General features: G+C 38.7%; 1 protein-coding gene across 3 annotated transcripts; it reads right to left on the bottom strand.

The window, feature by feature from the left end:
• Positions 1-6102: 6102 nt before the first annotated feature.
• Positions 6103-25853, bottom strand: LOC108439603 (leukemia inhibitory factor receptor-like). Of its 3 annotated transcripts, XR_001858772.2 has the most exons (17): positions 25757-25853; positions 21267-21392; positions 19291-19472; positions 18796-18937; positions 18097-18345; positions 16325-16448; positions 16067-16194; positions 15827-15969; positions 15487-15640; positions 13578-13639; positions 13262-13484; positions 12966-13148; positions 11463-11561; positions 10731-10880; positions 10454-10594; positions 6904-7018; positions 6103-6810 (listed from the first exon to the last, which is right to left on the bottom strand). XR_001858772.2 is itself a non-coding variant. In XM_017718084.2 (16 exons), the coding sequence occupies exons 2-16, from the start codon at positions 21334-21336 to the stop codon at positions 6960-6962; spliced, it is 2109 nt and encodes a 702-aa protein (XP_017573573.1). In that variant the 5' UTR covers positions 21337-21392; positions 25757-25853; the 3' UTR covers positions 6103-6959. The 3 variants fall into 3 exon arrangements, 2 of the variants coding, with proteins under 2 accessions (XP_017573573.1, XP_017573575.1); XM_017718084.2 differs by having other exon boundaries at positions 6103-7018; XM_017718086.2 differs by having other exon boundaries at positions 6103-7018; positions 21267-21376.
• Between the last annotated feature and the right edge of the window lie 984 nt (positions 25854-26837).

The raw sequence follows: 26837 nt of genomic DNA, 5'->3' as shown, positions 1-26837 counted from the left end.
ATTGGAGGATAAAGTTGACCCTTTTTTTGGCCAGCATGTCATACAAGTCCAATGAAGTCTGTAGCTTGCCTCCTCTTTTGAACGTAGAGATCTGAGTCCCTGTTTATGGCACCACCCATGCCTTGCAGGGCACCCTTTCCACAGTACTTCTCTGAATAGTTCCATGTAGCATGTTTGAACCTCAGAAAGGAAAGGCACAGTACTAAGGAGGTAGAAATTTGCTTTGTTCCTATACTGTGAAATGGGTCCATTACTGATTAAATGTAGAACTGCAATGTAATGTGGGTAGGTTTCCCTAAGCTCGTTCACTAAGGGCTCCAGGTGTGCCCACACTGCCCACCCATCATGGCAGAGACTGACAATGTTGCATGTGATTTGGTGAATTGATAAGCGTGAATTTCTTTACTCATTATGCAGACATAGTTTTCCAAAAAATCAATATGAAGAGCAACTCAGATTCAATGAGATTTTGTCACAAAGCTTTTCTGTTTGATTGATCCAGATGAACTGGTAAAAAAGCAGCTCCCTTTTTTTTTTTTTTTGGCACAGCTCTTTTACATACTGGATTGTCCCTGTGTATGTGTTCTAAAATATTTGCAAAGGTTTTTTTCTCCATTCATTGAAGTGACCCGTTCCTGTTGTTATCAAGAAACCTCAGTAGTTTGTTTCAGGAAATTCACCTTCGTCAAGCAACAAAACAAACAACTCTGATCACCATCAGTGATTTCCACAAAATGCAGCAAATGAGAGACTGTCACGATTGGCCCTCCCAGTCCTGTCCATGTGTTCGTGTTTTGGTTTAGTCCATGTGCGTTTGTTTTGGTATCTGTAGTCCTGTTTTGTAACCCCACCCCTGATTGTTTTCACCTGTCCCTCATTTTCCCTGTATACTTAAGCCCTGTGTTTGCCCCTTGTGTTTGCCGGTCTTTGTTTGATGTCTCGGTCTCCGTTTGTTGTGTTGAGTTGATTCTGATTTTTGTCCTGTCTGTCCCCCGATCTGTCTGTGTTGGCTATATGAACCTGGACCGTTTTGACCACGACCCTGGATTTACCCCTAATAAATCTCGCTTATCTCAGCACATGCGTCCACCTCCTCGCTCCCCGTTACAGGCATACACATACATGCATGCTTTTTTAGAGTCACACACAATCAACTTTGAAGGCTTTTTGTTTTCAACAGCCCTCTCTTCACGGGTTTATTAACCAACAGCTGGACATTCTCATGTTCCACACATGCACATGTTTGTCTATCTCTGGTCCTCAGCTCTGTGGCTATCTTCTGGCAAATTGTCTGTAAGGCATGGAGAGATACTGTGCTACCTCTGTTTGATACTGTGCATGAAGCTCAGTGAAGGGCTTTGTGAGAATTCTTTGCTTTTTCTGTTCGTTCTTGGTGATGGTGTCTTTTTTCCCAGCTAAAAGATGACTGCTTTCATCTCTGGACAGAAATGTGCTAACAACTTTCCTTTCCCTCTGCTGACAGTTCCTTACTCCCCCTTTGCTTGAATTTTTCACTCAGGTCGACTCTTTGTCTTGCATTTAAACTCATCTCATGCATATGGATCCCTGGTTGTGACATCCTACATAAATAAAAATAATGCGCCTTATGAACGCATGGGCACAAGATCTTAATGCATAGCCACGATTTAGTAAGGCGCAGGAATGAGATAATTAAGTCATGGCCAAGTTGCGGCCTCTTTCTCACTTGACTTTACATATGAAATCTTTCACTGACATTTTCTTCTCTGGTAGCTAAAGCAATAATGTAATATAGACAACATACCATAAATCTGCTGTGTATAGTGTATTTTATTTTGCACTAATGTTGGATGACAGCAGATGAACATATTAACAAAAATGCATTTCCCCCAGATAATGAACAAACCCACAGGGGCAATATATGTTTATATACATATATAATATATGTACCTTATGTTTGTTGATTAATAGTTTTGTTTTTTAAACATTTTTTAAACATTTATTTTCTCCTAGCAAGCCAGTTCGTTTGATCAGGTGCACACCTAAGCACTCAAGAAACTGTAAAACCAGACAAAGCAGCCACTTGGTTGCACACTTATTCTTCATCTCCTGCTTCCAACAAAGAATTAAGTGCTGTGGAGAGTAACGTCTCTGAAGAAAGCTTGCTTTTTGTCCATTAAAGGGCAGCGAAATGTGGTGAAGCGCTACAGAAAACAATTTACCTCACTGGTGCAACACACAAGACCACAAAACAGGATCTTGCTTGGAATTTGTTCATTCAAACTTGCTGACATCATTAACTAACCAGCAAATGAAATGACTCACCTTAGAGACATTGTGGCTGTTATGAGTGTTCAACTGATAGTGAGCTTAACCAAATGAAATCAAATAATTTTTTGATTTTTCGCTTCAGTTTTGTTTTTGAAAATGGGTGCAACAGAACATCCTTCAGGCTATGGACATGGAGTTTAGTCTTTTAAGTCTGACATGTTTGCTGAACGGAAGACTTGACTGAGCAAATGGCAGATAGAAACAGCTGCTAAGCAATGATTGGAGGGCCAAGAATAGGAGGCAGGGCTTGAGAGCGGTCTGTCAAAGACAGGGGAAGGTAAACATGAAGAAATCGTTTATAATGATTATAATATCAGACCCAATTTTCTTATTGGCAAGCACTAACCCAATAAAATGGAACACTAGCCCCAACACAAAACAACACACAAAGCATATATGCACAATTCAAAGTAAGACCAAAAACAACAAGAAACATGAATTATGAACTACAACCGTCTAAATATGAACTACACCCCCTGAATTACTACAGGCTCTAGTGCTGTGTGTTCAGCTCCTCTAGTGACAATGTTTTTCTGCTGCAGGATTTTACAGTCATGTGAGTGGAAATGTGTCTGCGAAGCAGGTCAGAAAACAGTGACCTGAAAGATGGATGATTCACAAGGCTAAAGTTAGCCCCAAACAAAGAGGTTTCATAACCTCTGGGTCGACTCATGTTATAACAAGAAAAATAATAAACACAAGAAGCTTGATTTTGCAGATGTCCATCTGCCTTCATTTCAGTTGTTTCTGCAGTGGCTTTTTCTACTTTGTTCTTCCACAAAGAGCTTTATGGTGCAAAAATTATGGCCTAATTTGACTGCTCTTCTGATCGGTGCTCAGAAGTGGCATCTTCCTGCTTAGATACAAAAGCTCAAACAATGGATTAATGACCTCCATGGAGGCTGGGGAAGATAAGGACAAGGCAGCAAGAAAAGAGGACAATGGCAGGCAAGTCGGCAGTGCGATGCAGCACTCCAGGTACTCATGGAGCAGCATGGCAACTTTGCAGCAGCACAGTCAAAGATTTCTGTTTTCACACATCAAAGGTGCTGCTGCCTACTGACATACGTAGTTTATTAAAAAAACAGTTGTAAGAGCCAGTTAAGGGTTAGTTCATTTGTTGTAAGTATGGTAAAGATAATTTAATAAGAATTCATGGTAATTGTATTTTCTAAAATGCATAATTTGGTAATGTGGATATTTTAGATTTTTTTTTTTTGCTGCTTGCGCGTTAAGGTCATATGGCAGCTAGAGACGTGGGAAGCAACACAGTTTTTTGACTGAGCCGTATCGAGTCCGATGTACTGTTTATTTTGTGTCTATAAGTAAACCTTGGAAGGAAGATTCGGGCTCACTCGCGTTTTTCAAATACTGGTTGTTTAACGGACAGTAAATGGTGGTACAAAAGAATTCACAAGGGAAACGGAGTGCCATATCAATAGTCTTTCCTTAATTTGGTGATAACTTAGACGTTTCATCATTTACATCTGAAATGGAGAGCCTTTGTCTCCTGTGATTCATTTCAACCAAATTATTTGTTATTGTTATTTGTACACTGTGCCAGGTAATGTCGCTGAGGTCTGGCAAAGAAGGAGACCCACTTTTCTAAAAGGCTGTTTTATTGAACTGGCAGTGGTGGACTGCCAAATTAATTTTTACATGACCTTTTTCCAACCTCTCTCATACCTTAGAGGTAAAACTAGGTTTGAAAACACTCTAGAGTCATACAGGTTAAAAACAAAAACAAACGCTTCTGTTTCAGTGAGTAATAACAAAGCACATTCAGTGGTAATACAGGTAATACAGTCATCTCAGGATCAGATGAGTACACAAAATTCACGCCAAGCCTGAAATACTAATGGTTTTCACTAACGGTTTTAGCCTGGTCAGAGTCCAGATTTAAACCGTATAGAGAATATTTGGTCTCACATTAAACACAAACTAGCTTGGTAAAGTTTTTCAAATGTTTGAAGCCACCAATGCTGAGTGGAACAATACTACAATATCTTCTTTCTCTAAAAGCATGTCTGCAAGTTTACCGACAAGTTACTCTGTTGGTTTAATTGTTTATTTTAGTTGTTAATTTACCAGCTTTGCTATTTTGGGCTTGGCCCATTTTTTGCACAGGAGTGTTTATGGCCAAAAATATGTCTAGACCAGGCCATCACACCTACATGAGTTTGTTGTACATCCCATTCCATAATCATGAGCATAAATATGGAGTATAACTGCCTCCTGTCACAGTTGGCTCCTCCCACTCCTCCATGTGCTTTTTTGTTTGGTTTCCTGCCGGTTTGTCCCCTTGTTTCTTGTCTCTGCCCTTGATTGTTTCCACCTGTTTTCTACCTGTGTCTTGTGATACTTCCTTGAGCCCTCTTGTATTTAAGCCCTGTGTTTTCCTTAGTCTAGTGCTGGTCTTTGTTTGTTTGATGTTTGAATTGTTGTTTGGATGTTTGTAGGGTTTAATTCTTGTTTGAGGTTCTTGTCTTGTCTGATCTGCATTCTTTCCGTGTTGGCTGTTTGAACCTGGACCATTTTGACCATCACCCTGGATTTGCCCATAATAAAAGTTGGTTATCTCAGCATGTGCGTCCGACTCATCGCTCCCCACCGTTACATCTCCGCTCTTCTGGGAATCTATCTCTATCTCTATCTTTGTATGTTGTAACAGTAACATTACACTTCACTGGAAATAAGGGGCCCAGCACAAACCCTGAAAAACAGCCTAAGGCCATTATCGTTCCATCACCTTGTACCTACATACCTACATTCCAGTAGGTGATGTTCTCCCGGTGTCTGCCAAACACACAATCATCCAACAGAATGGCAGACAGTGAAGTGTGATTCATCGTTCCAGAGCAACACTTTTCCACTTCAGTGGGGTCATGACTCACACCACTCCAGCTCAAGTGTGCAACGAACATTTTGTTCTGATGTTGCTTATGTTGCTCCTGGACACTGTCCATTCTTTTGGCCTAATTTGGCCTAATATTTAAAGTGTCACGATTGGCCTCTCCCAGTCCTGTCCACGGTGCATTTGTTTTGCTTCTTCCTGGTCCTGCCCCCTTGTTTTTGAGATCCTGCCCGTGATTGTTACTACCTGTTATCCACCTGTCCCTCGTTGTCCCTGTTATATTTAAGCTCCGTGTTTGTCCTGGTTTGTTGCTGGTCTTTGTTTGAATTGTTAAGTATTGTCTGAAGTGTATTGTCCATTGTGTTTATCATGTCTGTACCCCAATCTCTCCATGTTGGCTACCTGACCCTGAACCATCTTGACCCTGATTCTGGATTTGCCCTTAATAAATCTCACTTATCTCCGCATATGCATCCACCTCCTCATCACTCCCAAACGCTACAATAAGCTAATAAAATAATGTCTGTGTTATCCAGAATGATTTCCATTACTTGTTAACTACATTAGCCTCATAGGTGCAAACTTCAGACTAAACAGGACTTGGCTGATCCACTTCATTTGGATTAAGGGGGAACACTGTAAGTTAGATTTACTAAGCTTCCACTCCCTTCAATGTCCACACTTTAAAATGTCTCATCTAACAACATTTCCCTGCAACATGACGTTTGCATGTTCTAATGCAATCCTTCATCTACACAATATCAGCTGCAGGAGGCCAAACAATTGAAACCAGTGACTCAAAGATCGGGTATTTAAAAAACCCACATCTGTGTGGACTGTGATTGGTCACTCTGTGCAACAACCAAACATTACAATTTTCACAGAAATTAGAAGCAACATTCTTAACACATTTTAATAGTTGATAGTTTAATAGGTGATGTAAGGTGTATGCTCTGATTGTTGTGATATTAATATTCATGCGACGCCAGTCACTCAACACACACATTATTCAGACAAGTCAACATTAAAATAAAAAAATGATTCATCCTGAATATTTGAAGCAAAATATATTTGTACTCAAGTATAACATTCGTTGTAGTATTACAATGCAAAAAAATAAAAAGGTACATACGGTAGAATAAACTCACATCAAAAAGTCATCATAATACGTACATTTTTTTGTTGTTTTTTTGTTTTTTTATCCACAAAGGGCCGATGTGGCTGTCGGTTTTCATTCAATTCATGCAGAATCTCACCTGATTCTACTGCTTTAACAAGTTGCTCTCAGTCTTCAAACAACTGATCATGGCCTCTCCTGCTTTGGTGGAACAAAAACTTGAAAGCACACTGGAATTTTGTAGATAAGACTACCTACCAGCACTGGTGAAGCAGATACTCAGAAGAACTGACTGAGGCTGTACTGAGTGGTAAGCTGGTCTCATTAGGTATTTCAGTAGTTTGTGAAGATCCTTGTGATTGGGGCTGATAGCCCGCAGAGTCCATCTGGACAAATTTGACATCACAGGGTTGGAGCTGGTTGTCACCATTCTGTATTTGAGGCATGTAACCTAACACAAGATAAGCATCATCTGGAAGGGGCAGAGGAATGTTGTATGCAGGATTCTGAATCCCTGGCGATGGGACCACTGTGTAGGAAAGGTCGATGGTGAGGGAAGAAACAGAAGCACAACATCATTGTAGTATCTTGCCCACAGTGGATCTTTGGACTTAGGACCAACCTCTTTGTGTGCTTTCAATAACTGTAGCACACCCTGTGGACAAGGTTCTGGATTTTTCACCATAAGCGTCTCACTTTCTGCAAGCAGAATCTTATCCATGATGTGGGTGAAACCCCTACAACAAATCATAAACCCAAGTGTATTAGCTCAAACATTTATCAATTATATTTTGATAATTCACTATTAAAGTAATGGGTAAGAAAACATCTGTTGCTCATAATGAATAAAGAATAAAGAGAACAGACACTAGTTATTATTATGGAAATGACATCAAGTTTATGTTTATGCTACCTTCTGTTTATCATTACTATGGGTGTAACTATACACATTAGATAATAATAATAATAATACTTTTATTTTATAAAGCGCCTTTCAAGAGACCCAAGGACACTGTACAATACAAAAAAAGTAAAACAGATAATACATTAAGATTTATAACAATATATAAAATAAACTAAGAAAAAAAAAAATATATATATATATATATATATATATATATATAAAATAACAACAATAAAAATAAAACAATAATAAAAGACTTAACTAAAATAAATAGAAGTTCGAGAGAAATTCTCACTCAAATGCTAGCTGGAAGAGATAGGTTTTAAGACCGGCTTTAAAACATGATAGAGATGATGATGTACGGAGCTGTAGTGGAAGCCCATTCCAGAGTTTTGGGCCAGCAACACCAAACGCTCTATCACCTAGAGTACGGAATTTTGTAGAAGGCACAATTAGGAGATGAGAGTAAGAGGAGCGTAAAGTGCGAGTTGGAACATACATCTGAAGTAGATTACCCAAATAAGTGGGGGCAAGATCATGGAGAGATTTAAAAACAATTACCAGTATTTTATACTGTACTCTAAACTGGACTGGAAGCCAGTGGAGATCCCTCAATACTGGTGTAATATGTTCCCAAGATCTTTTATGGGTCAACACCCTAGCAGCAGAGTTTTGCACATACTGCAGTCTGTTTAAAAGCCGGGTAGGGAGACCATGCAACACTGCATTACAATAGTCTAATCTAGAGGTCACGAATGCATGAGTAATGATCTCAGCAGCAGCAGAGGACAGAAATGGGCGAATTCTGGAAATGTTCTTTAAATGAAAAAAGGCTGTTTTGCAGACATTTTTTATGTGGGGTTCGAACGACAGTGTTGTGTCAAAAATTACACCCAGATTTCGAACCTGAGCAGAGGAGGAGACAACAAACCCTGGTATAGAGAAAGCAAGGTTACTGAGCTTTCTGGCAGTAGCAGGAGAGGAAATCAGTATGGCCTCAGTTTTAGTACCATTAAGGCTTAGAAAGTTTTCAACCAGCCAGGCACGTACATCAAGTAAGCAGTCACTTAGCACAGCAGGCGGACAGGTATGAGATGGTTTAGAGTAAACATAGATCTGCACATCGTCTGCAAAGCAGTGAAACTGGAGCCCATGCCTTCTAATGATGTTGCCAAGATACAATCTTTGATTATTACTATATTATTATTACTTATTGCTGTGCAAAACTCAGATACCATTTTAATTCCCTGACAAGACAGCCATTGAGTATGTTACTGTAACAACTGTTATAACATACTGTAACAGAAAAACTACAAATAATATATATTAAACAAACAATTAGAGAAGCATTGACAACTAAATATGATATCAAAATGTTTCAGTATAGGACAAATCAGCCTTATGTCAAAAAGGCTTATTTCTCAGTAGGTAACGCAGGTAGAGCTGCACTGATACACTGATACAACAGGATTTGTACTAACCCTCACATTTATTTAACCAGAATAGTCGAAAAACAAAGCTTTTGAAAATGATCTCATCAGGTCAATAACCTCATATTTTTGTGTGTAATTTGTGTCATATAATCATGAGCATGCAGCAGCCACACAGGTCATTGCTGGGTTTTATAAAAAAAAGCATTTGCTTTTTAAATGTGTTTGCCTGCTGCCCATTAAAAACAAGAAGTGACCCAAATGCTCTTACAACAGATTAACCATTTATAACAACCATGTTTAATCATTTAAGGGTGCTTTTGTGTTTTTTTAGTCTTTTGGTCACTCTAAAGCATCTAATTTGGCTAATTCTGATTTATGCTATATACTATATTGTGACCAACCTTTGCCTTTATTACAGCTTCCATTCTTTTCTGTAGACTACAGGTTGGTTGCACTTTGGTTTGCATATGTTTAGGACTGCATGGGATGGTCTGGAGTGGCCAGTTCATTGTTCTGGCAACACCAGCAGCTCAAATGTTTATCTTTTTTGTTTATGTTTTCTTGTCTAGCATGATTTTCTCCTACCTCTCAAAGTACTTTAATTGCTACTTATCTGATGGTAACAGTTTTCATGATCTATCAGGTCTTATGCTGTTATTAGGAGTTCGACTTTCTCTATATCTTTTAATAATAAAAAAAAAAACATGTTTTTTCTTTTATTTTCCTTTGACTTCTCTCTCCTTATACAAGTGGGTGATCTTAGATCTGTAAACAAAACAAACAACTCTGATCACCATCAGTGATTTCCAGAAAAATGCAGCAAATGAGAGACTGTCACGATTGGCCCTTCCAGTCCTGTCCATGTGTTCGTGTTTTGGTTTAGTCCATGTGCGTTTGTTTTGGTATCTGTAGTCCTGCCCTTCGTTTTGTAACCCCACCCCTGATTGTTTTCACCTGTCCCTCGTTTTCCCTGTATACTCGTTTTACTTGTATACTTGTGTTTGTCCCTTGTGTTTGCCGGTCTTTGTTTGATGTCTCGGCCTCTGTTTGTTGTGTTGATTCTGATTTTTGTCATGTCTGTCCCCCGATCTGTCCGTGTTGGCTATATGAACCTGGACTGTTTTGACCACGACCCTGGATTGCCCCTAATAAATCTTGCTTATCTTAGCACATGCGTCCACCTCCTCGCTCCCCGTTACAGAGACCCATGTAAGACCCTGAGGTGTTTACTGATAATGCATTTCTGATACACTGTTTATTCTTTTCAGTACTGTGTTGAAACTGCTGCACAGTTCATTTTTAGCCAACCATGTTTGCATGATTGGTCCAACAATTCTTTTAAGAATGCAGAGCAACATCTGCTTTATGAACTGAAGAACAGCACTGAGTGCTCATTTGTGTAAACCATTTTTCTGCGAGCACATGCTTAGCATCTGAATACACTTTTGACTTTAACCCGTTGGAATTTATCCATAGTAGCAAAGAGCAGTGGAAAATCAGGTTTCAATAAACAGATCACAATTATGAAGTTTTCACACTGGATTACAAAGCACTAAAATATTAGAAAAGGTTCCATACCATTCTCTCATGCCACAGTAAAGGACGATGATGGTAATGACAGAGGCAAATGTAAGAAAAAGCTGTGAGAACGCTGAGCACCCATGTGTAAACTGCAGTGTTCAGAAGTGTTATTTTTACAGTCACACATATCATGGTTATCCCTGATTCATCTTCTATGAAATGCCTCTTATTAGAAGATTGTACTCTATGTAGTAGGCCAATGCACACAGTAAAAAAATAAGCACTATAAAAAGGTAAAAACTTTGCAAACATACCCTGCTGATCCACTGAGAGAGTGATATCAGATCCAGGACCCTGTCCTACAGATGTAAAGGCCTTCACCGTAAATGTATAGTAACCAGGATGAAGATTTGACAGCGCATGCATTCGAACACTGGGGCCTACAATCAGTGTCTCTAATAGAGAGATAAAATATAACACATTCTGTGTAAACAACACAAACAATATATCCAACATATGCCTCATAGAAATGTAATACTTATTCTGTGTATGGAAATCAGTTTTAAAGAATAAAAGGTAAACTAAACATACCTTCATTTTGATCGTCATTGGGATGCTTGTAGGATACAATATATCCCAATAAAAAGCCCTTCTTCTCTTCTTCAATCATGTCTTCCCAGGAAAGCTCAACATTCATGCCATACTGCTTTGCTTTTAGACTGCGAACCCTCCCTGATGGGACTGACAACAGAAGAGTGAAGGCAGAGACCAGACAAAAATGATGGGGAAAGCAAACACAAAATAAAGAGCTCAAGTATAGAATAGAGAGGAATGTGCTGCCAAGACAAATCATCACTGTATTTACAACACTTCCTATCACTGAAAATAAGGGTTCCTAAAAAGATTCATGGGTCAGACAGCTCTAGGAGGAACCTTCAGTTACACTTTAGTTTCTTTGAAATAAGGTCACATTCACACATCACATTTACACAATCATCTACTGAAAACTTTTTAGGGAACCAAAAGTGGTTCTTCGACGGCCTTTTAAGATTGTATATTTACTTGGAAACTTATCCTGAGTCATGATGAACAATAGTCCAGTTTTATGGAATGAAAGGGTTTGTATGTCCAATACTCAGGAGATCATAATATAGAACTGCAAGATTCAAACAGCCTTTTGTACAAAATTATACAAGTCTGAACAACTTCCTTTGCTTCCTCTTTAATCAACATGCATCATCTAACAAAGTCTGCCATACTGACAAAAACAGGAAGCACCATGTCCAGTCAAGGTTAAAATATAAGGGAACATTGACTGCTTACCCAGCTCTTTCACATAGCCTTCTCTTCTCTGCAGTAGCTGGGGGGCTCCTGAAGTGCACGCATAGACTGAGAGAGTGTACTTGACCCCATTTTCAAAATCTGTAGTCGTAACATGGAACAAGCAGGTATGTGAAATAAAACATTTGCAGAGGCCAGAAATGACAATGTGGATTATCAGGATGAGGATAAGAAGTTATAACGGCTATAAATCTGGTATTTCTGCTACAGTTACTATTCAGTTGGTACTCCAGATGTGGTATACAATGCAATTGTTAACTGTACAAAATAATCTAAACTTGAAAATGACTACTGCTACTACTTGAGTATTACATATGCAAAGGTTTGGGCACTCCAGTAAAATTATGTTTTTGTACATTTTCCAAGTAAAAATAAGTCTCTACAGACAGCACATTGAATTGAATTGAATATTTTAATTTTATGCTAATCTTAACATATTAGGGGGAAATTAAACATAAAATGCAGCCTGTGCAAAATGTATGGCATATTTTATATGTATGTGTGTGTGTATATATATATATATATATATTTTTTTTTTTTTTTTTTTTTTTTTTCTCTCTCCAAATGCCATTTATAAGTTTGCTCTGTATTGCATGTTGGAAACCAGTCCATCACATAGCCACAGCTGGAAATCTGGAAATGGGGCTTGGATCCCAAGACAAGCTAAAACTATCGTTATGTCCTATGATGGTATTTGTGATAATACCACCATGTGCAAAGTAAATAAAGTAGTTTATTCCCTGCAGAGGATGTGTTAATTTATTTTAACTTTGAAAATAAAAATATGTAATTTGATGGAGGGATGCCCAAACCTTCTCATACAACTGTACATGTGCATTACATCTTTTAATGAAGCCAGCATTGTAATATTAAAAAACGTTTTCATTGGATCTGCACTATAAGAAGACATCTGCTGTCTTTCATGTTTTTTTACAAATATACCCAGCTTCCTCTACATCTTTCTGAACTGCCACTAATGTTACGTCATTGGACAGGTCAGCACACTTTGAGGAGATTGCTGTCACCTCTGTCATGGCAGTTAATAGATGCCCATCATGCTGAGAGATGGTATTAAACCCACGCAGAGAGAGCAAGAAAAATTATGCTCTCTTGGACTGTGTCATCGCCAGGGATCAAACTCACCATCTCCTGACATTACAGTCAGTGCTTACATGGTAGCACCACTTTGGAGCCCAGACCTTCACATTTCTGTGAACATTTCATGATGAATGGACAATAAAAATCATCCAAAATCACCCAAAAATGCTTTTACACTTTGCTATAAAATTGGCATTTCAGAGATACTAGATTTTGACATTTCAATATACTGATATATATAGATACACATATATATATATATATATATATATATATATATATATATATATATATATATATATATATAGATACATATATATATATATATATATATATATATATATATATATATTTTTTTTTTTTTCCCACATTTTCCTGAGTACTGACCTGAGTGAAGTGTGGCATCTGAGACACCAGAGGGGATCTTCATCCATTTTATATCACACTGCTCTGTACTGTATGTTGGAAACCAGTCCACCACATAGCCACAGCTAGAAATGGGTCTTGGATCCCAAGATATGCTAAAACTATCGTTATGTCCTATGATGGTATCAGTGATAATACCACCATCTGCAAAGTAAAATAAATAAATAAATAAATAAATAGGTAAATAAAATGCTTGTGGCCATCCGATTCCATACAATCAAAGCAAGTGTGTAATATGTATAAATCTGAATTTGTACCTGACTGTAGGTTAGGGATGGTGATTTTGGAGGGAGGAGAGATACCGGCAGAGTTCTTGGCAGACATGGAGATAAAATAATCTCCTTCTGCTCTCTTTGCGCTGACTTTGTGGCAGTGTTCATTTGTGGCTTTGCTGATGTGCTCTTTGGTCACGTCTGTGGCGCTTCCTAAAAGCAGCTCATAGCCTGTAATAATCCCATGACTCTGATTCACAGTTAAACTCTGTGGAGCAGTTCAAATGAAATTTCAGGCTGTCGATGGATGTTGATTTAATTGACATTGTTATAAGAGGGAAAAATCATCAAGTGCACTTACCTTCCATACAACATAAGTGTGTCCATTAAGAATCTGCATCCACACATCTACAGCTTCTGGAACTGAGGAGAAACAAACTAGACTCAAAATTGATATGGCTTGGAAAAACAGACATATCTTTAAATATACATATAAAGCAAAATGTAATATCACAATACTTCAAAAAGGTTTTCACAATACATTTATGTAGTCATAAACATTGCTTAAAAACACTGCCAAGCACTTAATTTCCACTTTTATTTTTTTTATAATATAATTTTTATTTAGTGTGTCTGGATGAGCTCACACCCTCAACAGGGAACTAACTTAAATATGGCGTTTGTTTTGTTTTATATTTCCCCATTATGTTATATTTAGAAGATAAACAGTAACTGTGCATTAAACTGTGCAGGACTGTGTTCTCTGTAGAGGATGTGTTAACTTTTCACTCATCAACAAGACATGTAATATGACCGGAGCACCTACACTTTTGTAAATGACTTGTGTGTAAAACTCATTACATATTATGAATGTGAAGAATTGTTTTTATAAATTAGTATAAAGTACTCTGAGGTCTACCTCTTCTCCTTCTACCCGGCAGCTCCATCTCCAACATTCTTTGCCCAATATATCCACTATTCCTCCTCAACACATGTCCAAACCATCTCAACCTGGCCTCTCTGGCTTTATCTCCAAACTGTTCCACCTTCACTGTCCCTCTGATCTGCTCATTTCTAATCTTGTCCATCCTTGTCACTCCCAACGTCTGCTAAGGATATAATCCACCTGTGTGCACCTCCCTCCACTCTTGTATGTCACCCTGTGTTCTTCCCTCTTCTGAAAATACGTGTTCACCACAGCCATTTCCATTCTCTTTGCAAAATCTACACCCATCTGACCTTCCGCATTTCTGTCTTTCACACCATACATACCCAGCACCTCTTCATCCCCTCTGTTCCCTTCACCAACATGTCCATTGAAGTCTGCACCAATCACCAATCTCTCCTCTCTAGGGACACCATCTACCACTTCATCCATCTTACTCCAAAATTCCTCTTTCTCCTCTAACTGACAACCAACCTGTGGTGCATATGAACTGACCACATTCAAAATTACACCATCAACCTCCAAATTCAGGCTTATGATCCTGTCTGACACTCTCTTTACATCCAGAACACTTTTCCCAAGCTGTTCCTTTAGGATTATCCCTACTCCATTTCTCTTCCTCTCTACACCATGATAGAACAGTTTGAATCCACCTCCAATGTTCCTGGCCTTGCTTCCTTTCCATCTGGTCTCCTGGACACACAGAATATCTACCTTCCTTCTCTCCATCATGTCTGCAAGCTCTCTGCCTTTACCAGTCATTGTCCCTATGATCAGAGTCCCTACTCTAACCTCCACACTCCTGCCTTTCCTTCTCTCTCGCTGCCTTCTAACCCGCCTTCCTCCTCTCCTCTTTGATGGTCTTCGACCTACAGTAGTCCAATTTCCACCGGCACCCTGCTGGTCAACAGCACTGGAGGCGGTCGTTGTTAACCCGGGCCTCGACCGAACCAGTATGGCAATCATATATGTGATCCGCATGATAGTTTTGGCACAAGTTTTATGCCGGATGGCCTTCCTGACGCAACCCTCACCATTTATCCGGGCTGGGTACACGAAGTACACCCCTAATGGCTGGTTTAGTAGTATTAAGAGTATAAGTAGCATTAATAGTATTTAGCTTTTGCTCTATGTGGAAGTTTAGCTATTTTAAACTTTGTATTCAGTATAAACACAACAAGATAAAGAAGAATGCAACACCAATAATCATGAACCAACTCTGCTCCTGTATGAAATATCAATGAAACCAATAATTCACATCAGAATCACAAACATAGACACTACACTTTCACTAGAACATACTACAAACGTTTTGCATGCTTACTGTCTTCTTTGGTAGAGAAGGTGTTGAGGTTACTCCAGTCACCCCACTTATAAAAATGTTCATAAGAGCCACACCGCACACGAGCTGAGTATCCAGTAAAGGGCTGCAGGTCTGTCAAGACCAGTGACTTGAGTCCAGATCCATTAAATGTTTCCTTTATGAGAAATGTGCAAAATCTCTTAAAACATATAATGACATTACAGCTGTTGTGATGAATCCATGAACATTGATCTATTGCTAAAATAATCATCTCACTAAGAAGATGCCTGATATCTGATCTTCACTTAATAACACAAAAATAATTAAATTAATAGCCCTTCATCAGAAAGTAAACACTCACCTGAACAGTGTGTCCATTCACTTCCACCTGGCAAATCATTGGGAAAGAGTTCAATTTTGACTTTTCACCCCATTGCCATTCAAGTGTGGCATTCCTTGCATGAACCAAAACTGCACTTGTAATCGTGGGTGCTTTGAGTCGTACTACAGAAAAGCCAGAACATGTTTTGGTTAATCACATTATTGAATATAGATATACTGCAAATATCAGTGGTATAATTGTGTTTGTGAAATACTTTACCCCTGTGTTTTGGATCAGCTACATCGCTGATCATCTTTTCGCCAAGGCTGTTTTTGGCAATTAGTGTCCAATTCATCACCCCCTTATCTACGCTGTCATCCAGTACACACCGATCAACTGAACAATTCCTAAATGACAAAGGTGCACAAGAGGGCAGAAATACCATAAAATAAGGAATAGGTAATCAAATATTACAAAAACTCATCATTCTGATAAGATAAGGAGTGGAGTGGGTGGTCTTAGCAGAGCTCTGTGTACCTTCCATTGACTTTGTACTGTACATTAAACATGCGTGATTTGCCTGTTTTCCCAGGGATCCAGTGACATTCCACAGAATTGAGATCTCTTGTCTCACATGTAAGATTCTGGTCATCAGGGGCATCTGCAGCAGTCAGGCACATCAGCAATTTAAAATCAACACCCACAAAATAATATTTAGCAAATGATCTGACAATTATGTAAAGTTGAAAAAATGCTTCAGCATTTTACAGTTAAATCTCTCTCTCCCACAGATATACTGTCACATTACCACAGACTAGAATTTCAGCATGTTTCCCTGTGCTTAGAAAAGAACTGAAAACCCCTTGCGTTATATAAAAAAACGGAGCACGAGCCTAGTTTCACACAGTTGATTGATTGTGTGCATAGAAAAAACGATTTATTTTTTCTTTCATGCATATGTTTTTGAGGGAGGACCGTGCAATACAAAAGAGGATCAAAAAAGTGGGTGGAGGTAGAGCAAATGTGGCTAATCACATATTCTGCTGGATTTACAGAGTAACTAGCGGTGGCTGGTTTAGCATGAATTGTGAATAGTGATGAGAGTTTTTACTGTGGCAAGGAAAAATACCAAAATGTTGCCACCTAAGCAGAAATTTGATCCCTTGTATCCAAAATACAAGAACACACTTAAGCACATTTTAATGCATAATTACTGTCTGTTTGCTCAATGGGAGCGGGGGGGGGCACAGAACATAAAATATGGCCCGTTGAAAAGTTATGTGACATTTATATTTTTTGTTTTACTTTTTCCTAAGATGTTAAATTCAGCAAATAAATATAAAAAAGAATATTTGAGTTTGTCCCCTGTTGAGAAACTTTTTGGTTTGAAAATCAACGAAACAGCATTTGTCTGGGGGTGTTAAAACTTTTGCATAGAATTTCATATGGTTGTTGTTAAAAAAAAACACCACAATGTGATGCTTTCTTGAAAAGACATTCTCAGTGCTTTTTTCGGCAGGCTTTGCAGTGTTATACTGATGTGTGCAGATTGGAGTTTCTGATATATCTATAGGTGGTCGGTACTGCGCCATATATGCCAAAATCCATGAATCTTATGCATCCCAAAGGAACCCTGAACTCTATTTCCAGGGTGAGGATGAGTGGAGCTGTACTGAAACGGATTTTGAAGAATGGCCAAATAAAACACAATTACACGTGAAACAAGAGGGCACATGTAGTCTGAGGGCAAAAGGGCAAGAGCTAAAGCCCTGGAGCCTGTGCATGTGCATGCTGGAAGAATAAAGCAGTTTAGAAACTAACACCAGTTAGTTTCATTTTCACTGAGGTTTTCTGGTATCCATGTGTAATCAGACAAAAGCCTATAAAAACTCCACCTCACAAGTGCAGCACATAATCATAATGGAAAAGGCTGAAGCTCTCCTTTAACAACATTTTAAATAGCAGTGATAATTCTACATACAACTGTTCTTGTATGATGTCAACAAATTCATATCCAAATGACATCCAAATGATATCCAAATCATGAATTCATGAATTCAGTTTGGCATTGAATCACACTGACACTAAGCACCATTGTTTTATCTGGACCAATCAGCTCATGTTCTGATGAGCAACAAGTTGTTGTCAAGATATTAAAAATGGTACAATGGCCACTATGCACAAAGGGTTTACTTTTGAGGGAATGCAAAATTAATCTGAGGACCAGAATAAAGCGAAAACATGAGGACTATCCCTTTTGCTACTTTTAAGAAAGTGAAATGAACCTGATAGTGTTTGCTTGTACTTACAGCCGATGAAGTATGTAGCGCCTGTGTAATCACAAAGTATATCAAAGCCAGATACCGAAGAGACGTCATCATGGCGAACAGGCTCTGTGATGTATGTCCTGTTGCTAATCTGGATGGTAAAAGGAGGAGGACTGAATCCCGCATGGCTCTGCTTCTTTAATATACAGCAGAATACAATACCTTCACCAACTCGTGCGACGTAATCTTGAGGATATATGTTACTCTCAGAAGAATCATCTATGTCTTTTCCTGCAGGGTGAGATGGAATAATGCCCATTATATCGCTGCATTTCTACATACAGTTCCATCAATAAAACTGCAGTAGTTTTACAATGATTATGCCTAGACTTGAACAAAGCCACAGGCATACTTCATTATCTTACTGTCTTTAGCTTTAAAATGATGCCATCGCAATCATATCAGTATTAGTATTAATTGCTTAAAAAATTACTGGCATCAGGCAGATATGTCAATATGTTAAATAGATATTTGATGATGTATTTATCATACTTTGGAAAAGCAGAATGTTTAGGTGACTCTGGGTTACCGCGCTAAAACATCTGCATTTTATTCATTTTACTGAATATATCATACAGACAAACATGTTATGTTTATCTGTATCAACATTGGCCCACATTCCCATATCAGTGCATCCTTAATAACTGATGATTTATAAATTTGTCAACAATGAACATGCACCTTTTAAAGTGTATAAGGGTGTCCATTCGCTGGTGTGACTCTGGTGTCTGGTGCGCAGTCTGACTGAATGTGAGGTACACTGGAGAGGTAAGGGTGAAGTCCAGCTCCACCGATGAGTGCCCATTGGGTCTTCTATTGTCTCCTAATTCAGGCATCATAAAAAATGTTCCATAACCATGTGGTCCAAAATGATAAATTTACATGAGAAAGAAAAATATTCTTAACTCTTTATAATGTTAATGTAACAATACTTTATCTCAAGTCATTTAAGACCTTTTTCTTGGTAATTTAGTCATTATATTTTGTACACAATGTAATGGCAGCTGATGTTTTGTTACTGTGCAAAAGAAAAGAATAATAAAAAAACAAAAACAGAGATACAAGGTTTTGTTATGACAACAACAGTATGGTTTTAATCACATTGAGGTCTGCATGGAATGTAGCCAACTAGTCGGTTAGCTCTTAAATCACAAATAAAAAAAACCTGCCACTTACCTTATGTACAAGTCGCATCTGCTCAGTATGGAAGATCTCTACGTCATAAGTGACTGGCTCTGGTTTGTTGCCAACGGGGAAATTATCCCTCCATTCAACATTCATCTTCCAGACACCAAAATCATGTATGTCATTTCCATCTGAATATACTCTCACTATCTCAGGGACAGGTAGTGGGAGCGCTGTCAAAAGGATTCCACAAACAATGCTGAATCAGACCTTATTGTCTATACATGAAACTTTAAGTACAAAAAGTGAACTCAGACCAACAAAAAAAGGTTTGTAATGTCTTAGGCTTACTTTTCAAACACATTTCCCTCCAGAATTACTGGCAAACATGGCAAATATAAGCACAAAAAGGTTATCAAAAGCTGTTTGTCTGTTGTGTGTCACAGATATCTCAGTAGATGTCACACAATTTTCTAAAGCTTAATCAATATAAAAACTGCAATAGTGATCTATAGCACTAAAATTCAGAGAATTTGCTTTGTGAGAAACTAGGCTCTTATGCCTCATACATCAACCCTGAAGTAGGAAACCTAGCTGTAATCTGAGCTGTTTTATTGTGCATGCAAAGTAGCTTTTCATTGTTTGAGAAATCTTACCAAAGTTCAGCCTTTTCTATGTCAGAGTGATGCAGAGAAACATGTTCATGCATTTGTTACAAGCAGAGTTGATCACTGTAATGTTCTTCTTACTGGACTTCCTAAGAAAACAGCACATCCTCTACAGCTTTTCTGTTATCATACTTCTAAACTGTATAATTCCATCTTTCATTAGATACCCAACCTTCATATACAAACTTTTAAGAACTCTTTGAAAACATCTCTTTCTTTGGCTCACAAGTAAAATTCTATGTCTCTTGCATTTATCTGTTTAATTTGATCTAAGTGATTTCCTATGTGATTTTAAATTAATAAAGTGTTATTTGATTTTTTTCTTATATTGCTGTCAGTGAACAGTAACTATAATAGAAGAAAATCAAACTTTGATTTCTTCCATCATAAATATTATTGTCTGTCCATATAGAAATTTGAGCTGTCATGTGTGAAAAAGCTCTAGAAATAAAGTTGTTTTTTAATATATATATTAAAGTTTGTAATACCAGCCTGATTTTTCTGTACTTATATGTGAATTGTTTTTAATCATTTTATAGATTAAATTTCTCACATAGCCACAGTGCAAGTTCAAACTTATAAACAACAAATCCTTGCTCACTTTACCAAAGGTGTCAATTAGGGGTAGATCAATAATGAAGTATTCATACTTTACACTTCTACTTGAAAATCTTGAAAATATTGATGCTAAAAAAATCAGGCTTCTGTCTGTTTTATGAGTTATTAGGCTAATAAAGTATTAACAAAAGAAGCAAATACATTTGTTGGACAGGAAATGCTTTTCCCTCAGCTCCTCCTGCAGACACAGACAGCCAAGGGATGGAGTTAATACTCAATAACAGTCTGTTTATTTAGGCTTTTTTGATGTCCACATTTACTATCTTACACTGGTAAAATCACAAAGAAATTCCTATTTGATTTGCACTAAACTTTCAAAACACCTCAATTTATTAAGCAAAAAAGCTAAGAACAGGGTATTTTGGCATTTGTTAAGTGAATTAATGTTTTTATTTTATTTTATAGGTTTGAATCATTGTATCTCAGTTTTTACAGCACATTTTCCGACTGAGAAATAACAAAGACCAGATACAGTCTTTGTTTGCTCATGTTTACCATGGGTGCCAACTTAGAGTGGGTAATTAATCAAGTTTCTATTTGAGGATCAATTTCTGGTCCACATTTCACAAAGAATATCTCTGTTATGTGCACAAGAAGATCTTTTAGGAGTACCAGTATCAGAATATTAGCCTTGTTGTTATTGGACTGAATAGAAAATCTGTGGTATTGGTAGGCCCGTCCCTAGTGCCTCTAACTCTGGAGGGAATAAAGTCTGCGTCTGGATGCGATTAGTCAACTCACCATACTGTTTCCCCTGCACTACTGCCAAAGACAGTAATGCACACAGAGGCCAGAAATCTGAAGAGGCCATGATGACACACAGGAACAGAACGATTCACACGGATCTACGCCTGCATGGGAAATGATCTGTTAGAAACCACAAAGGGAATTTACTGAGAAAGAAAATAAATACTGCTTGTATTTTGCTAAACTGAATCGCATGCTGTCTACACCGTCTCTAGGCAAGCACCAACTAGAAACTATCAGTTTCAGTTATCTTGATTATTGTTATCTTATGATTAAAGATAAAGCTAACAACTAAGCTCACAAAGTAATTTTACTCAAAAGTGTCATAGTTTGGTATTGACCAAGCGCCAAACGAATGCTCTTTTACTGAACACAGCAGCTGGGGCAGCAGGCAGGTCATACACAGCCGTAAACCTCTACATGACGATTAGGACCAAAGCTGCACCCCATAACCCAGCACAACACCACACATGTAACATATCTAATCATGTCCTCACTAACAACAACAATGTATTTACATGTTTAACACCCTCTAATCCGGTGCCTACGCGCATGGTCACCCCTCCCGTGTGTCCGCGGTCAGTAGGCTCCCCCAAATCTGTCTGCAGAGCTGCAGAGCCGCAGGGGTTCATGCCAGCGGTTTCACTCCAGTAGGTTCAAGCCAGTGGCAATCAGCGCATGCGCCGACACTTGTTATGGTTTTTCTTAGGGAGTGTTAAGCTAAACGATATTTCAGTTGTTTTATGTGGATTTCCAATAACTGTGTGATAAATTTGTGTTAGATTTACGTTATATTCTAAGCTTTAGGCTAAAACAAACTTTGGTTTGAATTCATATAAAGATTCACAGGGTAAATATCACACAAATTACAGCTTATGTAGCCTGGGTAAGCTAATACATGGTAGTTATTTATGTGAAACTGCTAAGCTACACACATTACATGTGCAGGAATAAAACGTTACCTCAAGCAGGTTTAAACTGAGTATAATAGAAGCTTTAGTTTTTGAACGTATCCCTGCTGAAAAACACAACCCGTTAGCTAAGTGTTTTTTTGGTGTCTGGTGGTTTTGTAATATGTTCTTGCTTATGATTTACCAGTGATGGATTCATATACTAGCAACGATATCTCTTCCTGAATGCTGATATGCATGGCGACACATACGACCAGCACATATTCACTGTTTACATCAGAGACGTTCAATCGGCCACTGGCTGAAATATGAATGTTAACGCTCAGTGCTGCTATAACGACTTTGTTTCTCCGCACTATGGTGAGCTCATCAATGGACCCACTTCAGTTTGCCTACCAACCTGGCATCGGGGTGGATGATGCCATCATCTACCTGCTGCATGGAGCTCTTTCTCACCTGGAGAAGCCTGGGGGCACTGTGAGAATCATGTTCTTTGATTTCTCTGGTGCTTTCAACACCATACAGCCTGGGCTCCTGAAGGACAAGCTGGAACAGGCAGGGGTGGGCCATCACCTAACACACTGGATCCTGGACTACCTCACCAACCGTCCACAGTATGTGAGGACAATGGACTGTGTGTCCGACATGGTGGTCTGTAGTTCTGAAGTTCTCTGATGACTCAGCGATCGTCGGCCGCATCGCAAATGATGACGACAGAGAGTACAGAGAACTGATTCAGGACTTTGTGGACTGGTGTCTGCGGAATCACCTACAGATCAATGCAGGGAAGACCAAAGAACTGGTGGTGGATTTCCGCAGGCGCACACATCCCCCTCCAGCAGTGAACATCCAGGGAACAGACATTGAAAGAGTGGACTCTTATAAGTACCTGGGTGTGCACCTTAACTGTAAACTGGACTGGTCAGACAACACAGCTGCACTTTACAGGAAGGGACAGAGCAGACTCTACCTGCTCAGGAGACTGAGGTCACTTGGAGTGCAGGGGCCACTCCTGAGGACCTTTTTCGACACAGTGGTGGCATCAGCCATCTTCTATGGAGTGGTCTGCTGGGGCGGCAGCATCTCCACTGCAGACAGGAAGAAACTGGACAAACTGATCAGGAGGGCTGGCTCGGTTCTAGGGACTCCTCTAGACCCAGTGCAGGCGGTGGGAGAAAGGAGGATGCTGAACAAGCTAGCATCCATGCTGGAGAACGACTCCCACCCCATGCATGAGACTCTGGCAGCACTGGGCAGTTCCTTCAGTGACCGGCTCCTTCACCCCAAGTGTGTGAAGGAGCGCTATCGCAGGTCCTTCCTTCCTGCTGCTGTGAGACTGTACAACCAGCACTGCTCCCAGTAGACCACACACACATAAATATACACTTACATTCAGAATGCAAACATTTTTCATTGTGCAATATGCTAAGTGCAATACAGATTCCTATGCAACTCTTATTTTATTTTATTTTATTATTATCCTTATTTTGTTGTAAATAGTCTAGAGATTAAGCTTTAATTTTTATTATTTATAATGTTGATAAGGTTTATACTGTTTCCCGTTTCTACTACTGAGTGCCTTACTCCTGTTACTCTGCTGCTGCTGTAATACTGTGAATTTCCCTGGTGTGGGACTAATAAAGGATTATCTTATCTTATCTTATCTTTACATGGTGAAGCTGCGGGTGTAAATCTACGGCTCTGCAAGCTGACCGGTCACCCTTCTCTCCAGTAGCGGGAAGCTACAACATAACTCGCCTACTAAATTTGAAAAAGATCTTAATTCAAACAGCTCTTTTGCAATATACACCTCAAAACCTTACTTCATTAATTTTGGCACCGTGATTAGGCCAGATTTTTAGCTGGTTTTTCTCTGTGCCTTGAAACGATTTTGTTTGGTTTTAATGTTTCAAGATCAAGTAAAACAGTTATATTATTAATTACAATATCAGCACATTCTTACATTCACAAATGGAAATTTAATCAAGCCAAGCTGTTAATTATGATTTTTGTGCTTGAGATTAGACTGTATATTAATACCAGACCTGGCTCTACAAATAGACAGATGTGGACGAAGTACACAAATCATGAGTGGAGATACCCAAGGTAAAATATTACTCCAGTAAAAGTAGAAGTCCTTACTCTAGACCTCAACTTGAGTAAAAGAACAAAAGTATTTGGCTTCAAATTTACTTAAGTATCAAAAGTAAAAGTACTAAAAGATTAATTATGGCTCTGATGTCCTGTTATCATTTTTATAACAAGACTCACTTCATGAACTCATTTTAGGTGAAAATCCTCCAGTGTCTCTCTTGGTAAACCAGTCTTTTAATAGAACGTCATTAATTAGTGACGTCTATTAAAATGATCATAAGCACAAAACACTGAAGGTAAACAGTTTCCATCAGGGAGAACCGAGTGGCTCTGAAATCACTTTTACAAACAAGCAAAGTTTCAGTTTAAGATTACTTTATAAATTAGTTACAAGCTGAATAAAAACTGGCTTTAAACTCAGGATCACAAATAAGTTTTCCTTTACTGTGTTGATCTGTAGGTCTCTGTTCATAAACATAAACTAAAACAAACTAATTTACTATAAAATCAAAGTGTTTGTATGAATTCAGATAAAAAGAAACACGCCAGTCACGACTGCATATGTGGACATATTTCTATATTGTGTTCTATTTACACAAAGTTAGGTTAGTTCATCATTTAGACTTATGTGCTCCCAAATTTTTACACTGCTGCGCTGACGGTGAACCGTGTGCTGCACTGGGTCGGTATGACCAACAGGTCAAAACAAGCTCAGAACAGAGTGACCGCTGTGACCAACAGGTCAAAACAAGCTCAGAACAAAGTGACCGCTGTGACCATCAGGTCAAAACAAGCTCAGAACAAAGTGACCGCTGTGACCAACAGGTCAAAACAAGCTCAGAACAAAGTGACCGCTGTGCCCTGATTGGTGTTCTTGCTTTGCGCTCCTTTTGTTTTGACATGTTATGTTTTTACACACACAAAAACCAAAAGGAACGACAGATTTCTCAAAGTGTAGTGGAGTAAAAAGTCAGATACTTGAGTTTGAAATGTAGTGGAGTGAAAGTAAAAAGTCGCCCAAAATGGAAACACTTAAGTACAGATACACGAAAAAACTACTTAAGTACAGTAACGAATTACATTTACTTAGTTACTGTCCACCACTGCAAATAGAAAGAACTGTGGACACATTACATGTCTTTATGCAACTGCATTGTAATTGTGAGTTTATTGGCATTTCTGATTAATAACGATATTATCGTTTATTTATTTGTTTATTTATTTAATTATTTATTTATTGTCACCTAGGTGTAGTAAAATTTCACGAAAAATGAGCCTTGATAATATTTTAATAATACTTTTAAATGAAAACGGCAAAAAAAAAGTGTGAAAACGTAGTTTAGAGCAAAGTATGTTCACACCCAACGAACGCCCCGGTTCTCCTCTTCAGCGGGCTGATGAGACGTTCTTCGATTTTCCTCTTACCACAGTTAAAAACAAAGACATGCAGAGTGAAATGCAAAGACGTGCGGTACAGACCTTCCTGGTGTTCGGGTGAGAAGAGTGTTCACACGGAGAACTGGGAGTGACACAGCGGGAGGAGGTTCATACTGGAAGACGCGTTCTTCCACGGAAAAAGAAACTAATGCAGTCCTGATTGATTGGTCAACACGTCCTAATATGCGCTATTAAAACAGGCAAGTTTCACTATTGCATTCACCAGGCTCTGAGTTTGTAATGTTACACACATTACTGTAGTTTGTAGATCTCACCCTACACCATGGTGTTCCTCCTCAAAATAGTAACATACTGATACTATAGGACCAGAATCCCTTTATATTCACTTACCCATTACAATAACCCCAACTTTCCCTTTGGGGACCAATACAATCTGTCCATCAATTTTTCTATGTATCCCTCCATCCACCTACCTGCTTTTTCTGTCTTTTTACCTATTTTCTCTCTATCCATCCATCTCTGAGGCCAAAAGTGGACACCTTTAACATCACACTCATATGAGCTTGTTGAACATCTCATTTGAAAGCCATGTCCATTAATATGGAATTGGTCCCTCCTTAGGACCTATAACAACCTCCACTCTTCTCAGAAGGCTTGCCACAACCAAACCCTGAAAAACAGGGTCCTCCAACTTTAGTGTGAGCACTGTGCATTCAGGCAGGTAATGTTCTCCTGGCATCCACCGAACCCAGACTCGTCGATCAGACTGCCAGATAGTGAAGCGTTACTCATCACTTTAGAGAACATGTTTCGACTGCTCCAGAGTTCAGTGGTGAGGTGCTTTACACCACTCCAGCCAATGCTTGGCATTGTGCATTTTTATCTTAGGTTTATGTGCAGCTGTTCAGCCATGAAAACCCATTACTTGACACACACTTCCAGATTCAACAGAGGACAGGCGCTACAAGCTTATATATATCAATATTATATATATATATCAATCAATCTACTTTTCTATCCAATATATTTCATTTTCACAGGGGCTGTAAATGACAAACACAGGGTTGACCTTTTTAAATGTGACACAGACTAAAAACAAAGGCTTTCAATAAAAGTGAGTAATAACACATTCAGCAGTAATATAGTCACTTACAGCGTCTCA

The sequence above is a fragment of the Pygocentrus nattereri genome, chromosome 16 (assembly GCF_015220715.1).
Source record: "Pygocentrus nattereri isolate fPygNat1 chromosome 16, fPygNat1.pri, whole genome shotgun sequence".
NCBI classification, from domain to species: domain Eukaryota; kingdom Metazoa; phylum Chordata; class Actinopteri; order Characiformes; family Serrasalmidae; genus Pygocentrus; species Pygocentrus nattereri.
The sequence above is the reverse complement of the archived record's forward strand: the minus strand, read 5'-3'. Positions and strand labels throughout refer to the sequence as shown.

Excerpts from the sequence above, each read along its gene's own strand:
- LOC108439603 (XM_017718084.2), bottom strand. The coding sequence starts at position 21,336 with ATGGCCTCTTCAGATTTCTGGCCTCTGTGTGCATTACTGTCTTTGGCA. Across the intron at positions 13,149-13,261 it reads CATCCCTAACCTACAGTCAG|ATGGTGGTATTATCACTGAT; the intron begins GTACAAATTCAG and ends TTTACTTTGCAG. Across the intron at positions 10,881-11,462 it reads AGGCTATGTGAAAGAGCTGG|TCCCATCAGGGAGGGTTCGC; the intron begins GTAAGCAGTCAA and ends TTCTGTTGTCAG.